The sequence below is a fragment of the Rhamphochromis longiceps genome, linkage group LG19, assembly GCF_057381845.1.
Source record: "Rhamphochromis longiceps isolate RC_006_pf linkage group LG19, R_longiceps_female_GT1.1, whole genome shotgun sequence".
NCBI classification, from domain to species: Eukaryota; Metazoa; Chordata; class Actinopteri; order Cichliformes; family Cichlidae; genus Rhamphochromis; species Rhamphochromis longiceps.
Window position 1 is genome coordinate 21,153,497 of NC_140575.1, and position 12,688 is coordinate 21,166,184.

The window sequence follows — 12,688 nt, forward strand, 5'->3', positions numbered from 1 at the left end:
TATCAGAACGCTAAGCAAACAGCACAAAGCAAAGATGAAAACTAGAACAGACTTTAAAGTGAGCATGCCATTGCATGTTTTTCTGTGCGCATAATTTCGAAGTGAAAATATATGCTAATACTATGGACACCAACATCATTCATTCTATTTTTGAAAGTCAAATTAGTCCTTCATAAGTCTTTTTAATTTGCATGTGTATCTGCAGTAACCTCTTACAGTAACTCATCATATACTCCTATTACTAGACACCAGGTTTTAGTCTTCTGCCGACCTTGTAAGTTGCTGTAGGGAGAGCTCCATCAGTTGATAGTTCATCATTTCTGAGCACCGATGGGTCCGTCTACCATCTTGTACAGCAGGTTAGTGACGCTTTCACAAAAATGTTTGGATATGTGTGTAAAGTATCATTTAAAACGAATTGAAAATAGTGTTTTGAAACTTGGGATTGTTTTTTTGTTGTTGTTTTTTTTCTTTTCTTTTGCCTGTCCCGTTTGGCTCTTTTGCCATCAGAATTATTGTCTAAAGGCAAAGAAAGATGCCCAACAGATTTACTTTACCAAATTGACCATCCCAGCCTTGCCATAATGGTCCATTTGTGTCACCTTTTATTGTTTATTTTATTTTCACTTGCTGAATACGGGACAGACTTGACTGGGGGAAAGAAGGGGAGAAAGAAAGAGAAACAGCTGAGAAGAGGGACGGGGGAAAAGGGCAAAAAAACAAAAACCAACAGAATGGGCAGAAAAAGAAAAAGAAAATGCATCTATCGATCACCTGGATCACCTGTTGAGAAAGAAAAAAGAAAACAAGCAGAAGAGAACAAGAGTAATAGAATAAACAACATCACAATGATATATGGGAATATGACAGTAAATACTAAATGTTAAACATTATTGTGCAGCACGTAAGATCAACAGAACACAGTGTGCTTTGAGGTAGGAGCCAAAAAGGGTGTAGTTTGTGGGTGTGATCACCCATGTGTACACCTGTGAGCATGGACGCGCTTGTTTTTTTTTAAAAGGTTCCTTCATGTAATGATCTGCTAGAGGGTGTGGGGGGGCCACAGCCCCGTCCTCCAGGGCATGAAGCAGGTATGGAGGAGATCAAAACTCCAGACATCCAGAGGCCCCCAGAACACAAGAGACCAAGGAAGACCAACAGATGGGCAGCCGCGCCACTGTCCCAGAAAGAGCTGAGGAGAGTCCCAGATGAGGGCTCACTCAGCAGCCGCGGAGCAGAAGCCAGGGGGGGTTGCAGTGACGCGCCCGTGAGCTCCGCCGGAATTGTTTGTAAATGTATTTGAAGTTTGATGCTGATTTGTGGGTATGATTTCTGGCTGTCGGTCTGATAAGCGCCTCAGTGTCAGCTTTAAATGTAATTTTTTTTGTGTAATATATCAGGATATTTATATTAGAGCATTTTTACACTATTAATATTGGCAGTTTTCGATCATGTCCTTACTATCTTGGAGAAACTGAGACTGCAAAACTTCCTCTGGGATTAATAAAGTTTTCAGATTCTGAATCGCTTGGTTTGCTTGAGTATAAATGATATAACCTAAAACATAAAAAAATCTAAAACCTTTTTAAAAAATATTTTTAACCCTCTCCAGGCAGGCGTTGCCGATTTGCAACGGTTAAAAACTAACAACCTGATTACCCCACATACATTTTTTTTTTTTTACTCAGAAGTACCACTGCAGGACTTGGTTGTCCATTAGCAACTAAAACTTAATTTGAGCCTGAGAGGGTTAAAGAAGGCTGTGCCGCATCACCTTTTTTGCTTTTGTGGTCCACATGTTTGCAGTGTGTGAAAGATTTGGACATTGGACAGGCCAGTTTAGGAGCCATACTGTACACGACCACATAAAATATGGTCTGACATGGTCTTGCTGTAATGAGTCTTTCAGAAGTGTTCTTGAGCCCAAGCAGTGATTTCCATACATAGTATTATATCACATCTCTTTTTAAATTGGATTGCACAGTGATGGAGTGGTTAGCTCTGTTAATTAAAAGCATGAAGGTCCTGGGTTTTAAGTCACCAGCCTGTTGGAGCTTTCTGCCTGGAGTTTGCGTGAGTTCCCCGTGATGCCGTGAGTTGCCACAGGGTGCGCCACACCCTACATTCAAAAGACAGCCAAGTTAGGTTAACATACTCTAAACTGGAGGGAGGTGTGAATGTGGGCATGAATAGTTCCTCTGTGTGATAGCCTGGCAGGATGGATGGAACGGTTTGTAATTCCAGGCTCAACAGTAATGGCCGTTCTATATTAGAGTTCAGCTTTGTCTCTTGTGTGTGGATTTGTTTTTACTATTTAATGTCTATCATACAACATAGAATCTACATTTCTTTTTCATTCTTAGAGTATTTTGTAGCTTGCTGCGGATATATTTTTCTCCCCAAAAAAGGTGTTTATGTTGTACTTGAACTATATTTAGTCAAATGATTACCAATCATTGCACCGCCTTTTTACACATCATCCAATTTTTTGGGAACTTACTTGTTTACAGAGCTAGTGCTGTAATACAAGCTAGACACACACTTTATCAGATACACCTGCACAGTTTAACTGTTCTTTTGAGATAAGCGGATTTCTTTGTACTGCATCATATTCAAATGTGTTTTTTTTCCTCTCTCATGTGTGCAAAACGGGAAAGATAAAGCGACAGAAAATCTTTTTCATGCATCACCTTCATTTGTTTTGAAGCGGAACATTTTAATTATAGCATGCTGTGTACTCCAAATGCTTTTTAAAAATATCATTTATTTTTCCCAAAACAGGATGTGGACCTTTTTATTTCTTTACATCTTGGGCATAAACTTCTTCTGTCAGGTTTGTTGATTACACACAATTACACATTTTGATCTTAAAGTTCAACTGTATCATGAAATTAAAAAAAAAAAGAAGAAAAAAATGGAATCACTTTTCTTTCACAGGCTGATAATTCAACACAAATGCTTTATGCCAAACTGATAATAGACAAAAGTGCAATTGCAAATATCACGAGCATACTGAAGAATTTTACGTGTAACAATACATTTGTTGTAGCACCTGTAATGACAACAGGTAAACTAATTTCCAATCTTCCACATCATGCTGTGATTTATGAAGAAAATACTTATATAACCTCTAGCTCTAACCCTGAATAACTCTTGTCCTCACAAGTGTGCACAAATGGTACCGGCAGCAAAGAATGTGAATGCAAACCAGACCACAGATGGAGCGATACTTTCTGTCAGTCTAATCCAAAATGTTGTGGCAATGCAACATGCACTTTGGATAAAAGTGCAGATGCAAAATGTGTCCTAAACACCACAGGTATTAAGTCAATTTAACTGTTTTTGCACATCTGGTTATTTGTGAGCATCAAGGTTAAAAGCATCCCCCAAAATGACATTTTCTTGCTCACAGTTACCATCACAGGGTCTCTTAGACTGCAGGGGTCTACATATACAGATTGTTTGGAAGATATAACAAACCCTAAATATGCAAAATGCAGTGATGGGTTGTTGACAAAGGTAATAATGTTTTTCTCAAAATGCATTTAAGTGTATACAGCATAATTTTTAACCTTGAAAATAGAAATTACTGTTATTCACTTTATTTCCATCCTTTGTTACCTCTTAGATGAAAACAGTGTACAGCACTCTGTGGGGATTTGACTTTTTAAACATTACAAGATTCAGGTATATTCGTGCAATTACAAATAAAATATTATGTTTTTACATTTATCTAATAAAAATGTAAAATCACTCTTTTTTTTGTTTGTTTGAAGGATTGGTAGCGTCATTGCAGACTTTAAAATAATCATCGCCTCCAGCATCGATTCACAAGCTCTGATAAGTAATTCAGTAAAGATTGGCCAAAGTCTGTCCGCCTCACTTATTATGGAGACTTCAGGTAATGTAATCTTGCTGCAGAGGGGTGCATTGTACTGTATGCAAGAAATTCTTTCCAACATGTGAGTTTAAAAATTCTGTAAATTCTGTTCTCTTCTTAGTTCTCCATGATCATCATTTTCTGTCCACCAAAAAAAAAAAAAAAACCCAAAGTGAAATCAGATTTGTTATGGATGCAATCATTACTCTGATGAAGATAAAATGAAAGTCACAGATCTTTATGCATCTAGTTTTAGTTTATAATAATTTTAAGATTTATTCTGTTGCTCCAAAACAGTACCTTCAATCTGCGGTGTTCACAGCACTGGATAGGTTTTTAAGTTTCAGGGACTGAAATTTCATTATTATTATTTTTTCCTCCACAGGTCTTGTCAACTTAAAGATGCCACCAATGCCTGTGCCTTATGGTGCCACCAACCAAGTGATCAGATGCACAACCAAAGAGGACCTGAAAATTTACCCACAATGGAGTATAATAAATAGCAAAGGGCAATATGACATAACTACTGGAACAGTTTCAACAGTTTATACATCATCACGAACTAACAGTATAGTCAACCTCAGTAACGTCACAGAACTCTGGAATGGTATGTATGAATGTTCCATTATATTATTATTGGTACTGTTAATAATTAAAGATGATACAATGATGGCAAAACAGAAGAAATGCACTTTTAACACACATGTGAAAGCCCCCCCCCCCCCCAACCACCCCTCTATGGACCAGAAACAAACAGAATGAAAAGAATCAAAATCTGCTGGCTTTAACCCCACTTGTGTTTGCTTCTTAGGACAGTTCTCATGTATCTATCACCAAACGGGTAATTGCACCACATCAGGCTGTACAGTCAACATGTTACACAAAGCCAGTGCTCAACTGGATGTAGCACTATTACCGGACATTGACGTCTTCACGGAGCCATCATTTCCACGCTGTAAAACCGAAAATGATATTCTCCAAGCAAAAGCCAAATGTGAGATAAGCAATAGTACTGAACCTTATAATGTCACATGGGATGGAGGTCTCAAAGGCCAATTAGAAACTCAGAGTAAGTAATTTATTTGGTCTCATTTAATTTCAATTAAAATATTTATTATGCAAAATTGTTCTGAAAATACATGACATGAATATTCAATTCTTGCAGGCGGCAACATACTAGTTTATACAACTAGTAAAATAATCATCTGTGCTCATAGCACAAGTGTAGATACAACAGTGTGTACATTTACCAACAGACTTGGGAATGTAAGACAGGCTACAGTGCGCTTCAATATCATTTCCGGTATGTCTTTGTATTTTGCAATGGGAATTATTGAAGGCATAATTACCCACAAATGATCCCACAATGAAGTAAAAAAAAAGAACTAAGTAACTATAAAACTTTCAACAAACAAATGAATCTGATTTCATTCATTTGTGCCAGTTCACAACAACAGGTTCTGATATTTTAACATAAACTGCCTGAAACATTTTTAAATGATTACTTACCTTAAAGACAACAGTCAAATGAATCATTTTAAATGCCCCAAAACGATTCCTAATTCATTTCAAGAAAAATAAAAGATATACAAGTTTAAAAAGAAGTCACATATGTATCTTTAAGACACACATATGTTATTATGGGTTTTGTTTATATTTGTATTTTGTATAGATTAACAGGCTGTCAGTAAGTGTGAGCGCCTCAATAAAAGCAGATGTTTTGTCACTTTGCTGGTCTGGAGAATTCAGTAATGTGTTAATGCAAAAAAAAAAGAAGCAAAAAGACATCAACAACTGTTACTCCCCATCTTGGGCTGGGTGATAAGGCCATTTACAAACAATTTTAGAAGTCAATCTTAGACTCTATGAGCCTCAGTTAGCATGTTAAATGTTGAAGTTAATCAGAATACAATTGGAAAAAGAAGAATAAGTATGGCTTGTTTTGTAAAGGCTGTCAGGAGTGATCTTCGTCTCTAAAAAATGAACATGGCAGCACAGCTTAGGTTTGAAAAACTGCAACTGAACAAACTACAAGACTTCAGGAACAATGTCCTTTGAAAGGTCAAGACCAGAGGGGAGAAGTTCTGGCAAAAAACAAACACAGCATATCATCACAAACAGCTCATGCCAACTGTCAGCACAATGAAGGGTTGATGTCCAGGTCCTGTGATGGGACAGGACCTGGGCACCTTTCAGTCACTGAGTCAACCATGAACGAATCTGTACTGTATTAGTTTCTAGAGTTGCATGTGAGGCCATTTGTTTATCTGAGGTTGCAATTATATAATTTCAGAACTTTCTATAGTCCAGACAAGTTTTTTAAATTACATCCTGATATATAAAACCTTGCAATTGAAAGAGGGTGCATGATATTAGTGTATAATAATATAGTAATTGTGACATACTGAATTATACTACATTGTAAAATACATTTGGGTAAAATCTGGCAAGGATTGTGCAGTCATGACTAAATTCTGGAAATACTTATTACTTCATTGAAGGATCAAATATTTATATATTTGTATGCTTTACAGGAAAAAAATTTTGTGACAAATTCAGTTTTAACAGTTTTAGAATATTGTCTTTGTAACTATATGAAATTTTCTTCCCTAAAACAGTAAATGATAAGTACTGTCCAGCTGAAGGTGACTGGGAAGCCACAAAAGCTACTTTTACTGCAGTTTTAAAATGCAAAAACTCTGCTGGGCAAAGAACAAGGATATGCGAGTAAGAATATAACCAATCATGTGTAGTATGTAATAATGTAAATAATAATAATAAATTATTTTTATTTATTTATTTGGATTAAAAGTTCTGTTTCTTTTACTGTCCAAAAACTATAATTGTTTGCATTTTGATTAAGAAAATTATTTAAGCAGTATATATATTAGAATTTATGTGTAACATTTAATTTTTTTAATTAATATTTTCAGCTTGAAGGGGATATGGAGAAAGGAAGAATCAAGATGTGTGAACTTCGACCTCAACAATATACTGCAAAATGCAGTGGTAAGCCTAAATTTTATAACTGAGGTTATCATCTTGTCACTTTTTATTTTTTTATTTTGTTTTTTACACATGAAAGGAAAGTAATCGTATTAATATAAAGCAACAAATTATCCAACTGTTTTGCTATTTTTACAGGACAGGAAAATGGAAAGTACTCTAGTGTTTTTGTTAAAGTCGCTGACACAGTTACATCTGACACAGTTAAGCTTGCCTAATACATATGTGCTCTTGTTACAGATTTCTGGCACTGGACTTGGGGCATTAGAAAAAAATGCAGAGTCAATATTTTTTAGTCTTACCAATGCCACTCAAAATCCACAGACTATTAACACGTTTCCCAATTTGAATGCATCAGTTCAAGTGATCAGCACCATGTCTATCATTCTGACAAACCATGGTGTAAATGACACAACCACAAGTAACGTAAGCACCAAAGAATATCTTTGTTATTACTATTTAAAAACATTTAAAACATTAAGATCGATAAGTATAAATACTTGTATTTAAAGTTACAAACCTTAAGAGTTACAATGAAACAAATCTCCAGTATTGGTCAATGTATTTATTGCTATTTACATACATTAGTAGTACAGTATCACTATTTAACTTTTACACCAAGTTCATTGCTCATTTAAACCATATACCATAAAACAGCTGCTGACGAGTGACAACTAACTCATTTTTTATGATTAATCTTTAATGGGAACATCACAGCTATATGAGCTGCAAACCTTTGTCTTTCTTTTCAGAATTTCCTGGCCTCATCTAGTAATCTGCTGGATGGGTCTCTTGGAAACTCGTGGAATAATCCGAATCCTGAAAGCAACAAAACCCTGGCTGAGAAATATCTGCAGTCAGTAGAGGATTTAATTGCGATATCAAACATAAGTAATGATTCAAATCTAACTAACTTGCATGTACAGACATGCAGCGGAGATGAATGCACCAATACGGTGTTCAATGCCACAGTCACTGTTAAAAACTCAGGAAATGGCATCGTAAAAACAGCTGGATTCAAATACCTGCAGGACTATTTGCCCAATACAACACATACATTTAACATCAACAGCATTGTTGTGTCAACAACCACTCAACGGGGAAAAGAAAACCTTGAGATTACACTAAAGTTCCCATTGCTCATAGAAAGGCCTCGCCATTTTGAACTACAATGTGTCTCATGGAACTACAACCAGAGCAAATGGACAGATGAAGGATGTAAATGGGGGGGCGCTTCTAAACCTGACGAGTGCACTTGCAATCATCTGACTTCATTTGCCATTCTGATGTCTCGGTATCCCATTGAAATCCCTTACATGACCGAGATAACGTACGCTGGACTTTCTGCATCAGTGGTGTCACTCGTTATCAGCCTCCTGATAGAACTGATCGTCTGGAGCAAAGTAGTCAAGACAAATACTCTACACTTGCGCCACACCGCCCACGTGAACATTTCTCTTTGTTTGCTGGTGGCAGATTGCTGTTTTCTGGCATCTTCTCAACCAGAGATCATTTCAGAAATCTGGTGTAGAATTGCAGCTCTTCTGAAGCATTTCTGCTACCTGGCCATGTTCTTTTGGATGTTGAGCCTGAGCACCATGCTCCTTCATCAGGCAGTTTTTCTCTTTCACAAAGTGGGCAAGAAAACCTATCTGAGGTTCTCGTTGATCCTGGGCTACGTTTGTCCTTTTCTCATTGTTTTCATCACATTTCTCACCAACAACGGCGGCGCTCAAGACGCGTATTTCAGTTTGGAAACATGTTGGCTGGTTTATTCTGGACTTCTGAAAGGAACCATCTATACATTCATTCTCCCAGTTGGTATAATTGTTTTCATCAACTTGTTTGCCATGATAGTGGTAATCATGAAGCTTCTGGACCATAGGAGCAGAGAAAAGTCTCATGAGAAAGAAATACAGGCTGCCAAAACTGTCCTGAGATCAGTTATTCTTCTGACTCCAATCTTTGGTTTGCCATGGATTTTTGGATTTGCAACATTTAGTCTGGACCTCACAGCTGGAGCTGTGACTTTAGCTGTGAACTACGCTTTTGTTGTGCTCAATGCATTCCAGGTATGGTCACAATTATTAAACTGATCAGACTCAATATCTGTTCTGCTAAAAGTATTACTGTTTTTTTTAAATGCTTGTTTTTCTTTTCTAGGGTTTGTTTATTTTGTTGACCACGTGCCTGGGGGACAGAATGGTAAAGTCATTTACTTCTAGAGATAAGAGGCCTACCTAGTTTTAGTTAGATGCTGCTGTATCACTGTGATAACATTTGAATATATTTAAAGTTTGAAGCCAATGGCAGGAACGCATGATGTAAAATCCACAGCTGAATCAATGTCATTATTGTTGTAGTTGTTCTCAGGTTTATTCTGTGTTATTTCAATTATTTTAATGAAATTATTATCAACAGTCATCAAAAATATCCTTGAAAATGTTTTCATCAAATGTTTTTATTCTGATTTTCACAGACCCATGAAGCACTGCTGAATTCTTTCAGGAAAAAAGTAAGTGAACCACAGCTTGTTCGTAAATAACCATGGTAACTCATAATGAATGACGCACATCTGTTTCCTCTGTTCTGCAGGCTCCACCAACCATCAGCGAAAGCTCCACAAATTTGGAAACAACAACTAAAAAGTCCTAAACAACACCTGCACACATGTATACTCACAAAACACTACATTTAAATCAAATATATTCGATTCATGAGCGACATTTACTCTTTGATGTGACTGTTTCTTTGTTGTTTATTTTGTTTTACTTGCAGTAATACAAATCAGAAGTTTTAATAATTATTACACTTATCTGTCTTTCTTTGTTCAATATACATATTCATATGAAATGTGATTTAATAATACTGTACATTGCATGTTTTAAATAGCACTTAGCAGTGAAGAGCTGAAGGAAAACTCTCAGCTGAAAGGATAGAAGAAAACCTGCGTGAGGATTTTATTTCTGTAAATGGGATTTGGGCTCACATCTTGCTTCAGTTTTTAAGTTTTCTTTGTCCCGTTCTGCCCACTCCTCATCTGTGTCATCCACTGAAACCCCTTCTCGCGCTGATAGCTTGCGATAAACCTCGCACTCTATCTCTGCTCTGTAACACACAAAACAAGACCATATATTAATCATGTACAAGCATTATATTATATATAGTTTATTGTTATTAAAATTACAACAATTTGAGAACTGGGCTTCATGTCATACTTTTTAAGGAATCTAACACAGTCTTGGTGTCCGTATATCTCGGCTATACGCGCTGGCTTGTCTCCACAGCAGTCCTCCTTATCAATAGGTGCATGGAGTGAGTGCAGCAACCGCAGCACTGCCAGCCGACCAGACTCTGCAGCAAAATGGGCAGGGGTCCACCCATACTCTGTCCTCAGGCATGGTCTGGCTCCATGCTTTATAAGTATCCTCACCATTTCTGTGTGTCCTATGGAAAGATATAATTAGTTTGTGAGCAAGTTAAGAATACTTATTTTGATGAATTAGGGCTATTGGGGAAATTAAACAATATTGTGCAGAGTGTTTTATAAACGTTTTCAGGGACCCTCCTTAAGGTTTTGGCTCACTCATTTCTCTCCCTGTAAAAAACAGCAGCTGGACCTTTAGCTAGGAGCATGCCTGACACACAAAAAGCCACTCTTTTCATGCGTCTCCTCTCCTGTAGAGCTGATGAAGTACAGATTTTTCTCTAAAAATGTAGGGAGAAAAAGTAAAAAGGTAGTCATAAATACTCAAGTAAAGTGCAGAGAACGGAAAATTCTATTTAAGTACAGTAACAAAGTATATTTACTCCAGCAGTGTGGAGAATCTCACAATGGCTTCACCCAAAACCTTTGCTAATAATGGCCCACACCCTTTTTCAAGGTGTGAAAAAGGGTGTGGGCCATAGCAGAGGTTTTGGGTGAAACCATTGTGAGACCTTGCCTCGCCCTAAATAGCCAGAAAACCTGAAAAGAGACCTCTCTATGTTTGAAATCTTGGGAGATGTTGTCTTTGTCTATTGTGTGTGTGTGAAAAAGCCACCTTTCATCAATAGTGGGTCAATGACCCTCTTAAGGGACAACTCACACTTGGGACTCTCCACCATTTGGTCTTAGAACTGAACAAGCTTCTCGGATGAGAGGCGAAACATCTTCAAGAAAAGTCCAGTCACGTTTTTTCCTTGATTCCTCTAAAAAAATGGTCAGGTACAAGGACCGGACTGAAAATGAGTAAAAAAGCAGGCCAAGCATGTCCAAATAATGTTGAAAGACTGGAAAACTATTGCTGAGGTCAAGGTAGTGGTTTCGGTAAAAATTTACGAACAAGTCTGGCACCTTGGAAGCAAAATATAAAGAAATGAGGTGTAGTGCAAGGCTTTTGTACAGTGCCGCACATGCCTAAAAGTACTGCGTTTCTGCAATCTGATTGGCTCATTAGAAATGACAATAAACGAGATGTTGAAAAGGTGTACCTAAAAAATTGGCTATAGTGTGTAATCACAGTTTTAACATACAAGCACAAAAAAGACATTGTTGAATATTTAGAGACTGGTCTGGACGCAGCAACTCAAAACTCTGATTCTTAGCAAACTACAAGGTTGGCCTGTAGCTCCCATGTTGGCTCACATTTTGTTTTTTGTCTCAGATGGCCTGACTCAGCAGCTGAGGGTAAATGCAGTTTCTGAATTTGCCTTTGCCCAACAAGTGCAGGAATGGCTCCTATATGCTCCAGATCAGATGGGTGGTGCAGGACACCCAATATCCAGCCCCATTCCAGAGTAAATTAGAATCAATGAATTCAAAATAATACACTGAACAAAAAAAAAGTTTTTATATAATAAACTGTTCTTAATTGATGCAAAGATAAAACGTAATGCTTAATAATATTGGGATATTATTATGGACATGTTAAATTGTAACATAATGTTTAACAGATAATGGTTATCCTGTTTTTAGATCATACACAACTGTCTTATGCACAGGTTTAAATGCTGATGATAATTTGCAGTGGTTTAGTATTAGTCCTGTTGATTTTTAAAGGATTATTTCATTGTTGCTTCACTATTAACGGAGCATGCAAAAGTGATGGAAAAATCAACATCAGAATTCAACACTGATTCACTTTTAACAGAGGGTGAAAAATTGATATAAAATAAATGTTCAACATCAATGTTGAACTTTAAAATGTATTTTATCCGACTCTGATATTGTTTCAATATTAATGTAGTTTAAAAAATTTGATGTAATGTCAGATTTCAATGTTGAATCAATAGAATTGAGGAAAGGGCTTTTTTTTGTCAAGCTTTTACAGAAAAATCGTCATCTTTATGGCTATTAAAGGAGAAACTGTTTCCAAAGTATTTTTTAATGAATGCTGTCTACTGTATTAAATATTTAGTGAAAAGGCAGCTCTAACAAATATTCATGAATTCCGACTTTGTGCCTAAATCGTTTTTACGCACGGTATAAAGCGCACTTTAGTGTACTGACACTAACATTTATGTTGCATAAACAGCGTACACGTGGTCTAACCACATTTTTCATTTTCCAGCGAATGCGAACAGGTAATTTGAGCCCAAGACTTGCGCAGTCACCAGGGGACACGGATACGCCTCATTTTCACGTATTTAACGAACTACCTTTAGCCGCTGCCCAGTGGAGAGGTGTCTTGCTGTACCAGTCGATGTCTTTCTGGTTGGGATTGCACTTATTTTCCCTCAGAAGCTCCTCAACTTGATCACAGTCGCCTGCTGCTGCAGCTTGGTGCAACTCTGACATTTTAACCTAGCAACAGTGGATCC

The 12,688-nt window shown here is 37.0% G+C and overlaps 2 protein-coding genes across 2 annotated transcripts; one reads left to right on the forward strand and one right to left on the reverse strand.

Annotated features, from left to right (window-relative positions):
• The first annotated feature begins 330 nt into the window (after positions 1–330).
• LOC146646656 (adhesion G protein-coupled receptor F3-like) lies at positions 331–9,567 on the forward strand. Its single transcript, XM_085390727.1, has 17 exons — positions 331–359; positions 2,782–2,833; positions 2,938–3,067; positions 3,167–3,319; positions 3,413–3,519; positions 3,629–3,687; positions 3,777–3,901; positions 4,266–4,487; positions 4,692–4,949; positions 5,046–5,183; positions 6,499–6,607; positions 6,814–6,889; positions 7,127–7,312; positions 7,639–8,958; positions 9,050–9,091; positions 9,366–9,401; positions 9,482–9,567. The coding sequence occupies exons 1-17, from the start codon at positions 331–333 to the stop codon at positions 9,539–9,541; spliced, it is 3,102 nt and encodes a 1,033-aa protein (XP_085246853.1). The 3' UTR covers positions 9,542–9,567.
• Positions 9,568–9,623: 56 nt separating this feature from the next.
• Positions 9,624–12,665, reverse strand: ankrd66 (ankyrin repeat domain 66). The gene is made up of 3 exons (XM_085390880.1): positions 12,527–12,665; positions 10,105–10,333; positions 9,624–9,994 (listed from the first exon to the last, which is right to left on the reverse strand). Exons 1-3 carry the CDS (start codon positions 12,663–12,665, stop codon positions 9,847–9,849), a joined length of 516 nt encoding a protein of 171 aa, XP_085247006.1. The 3' UTR covers positions 9,624–9,846.
• Positions 12,666–12,688: the final 23 nt, after the last annotated feature.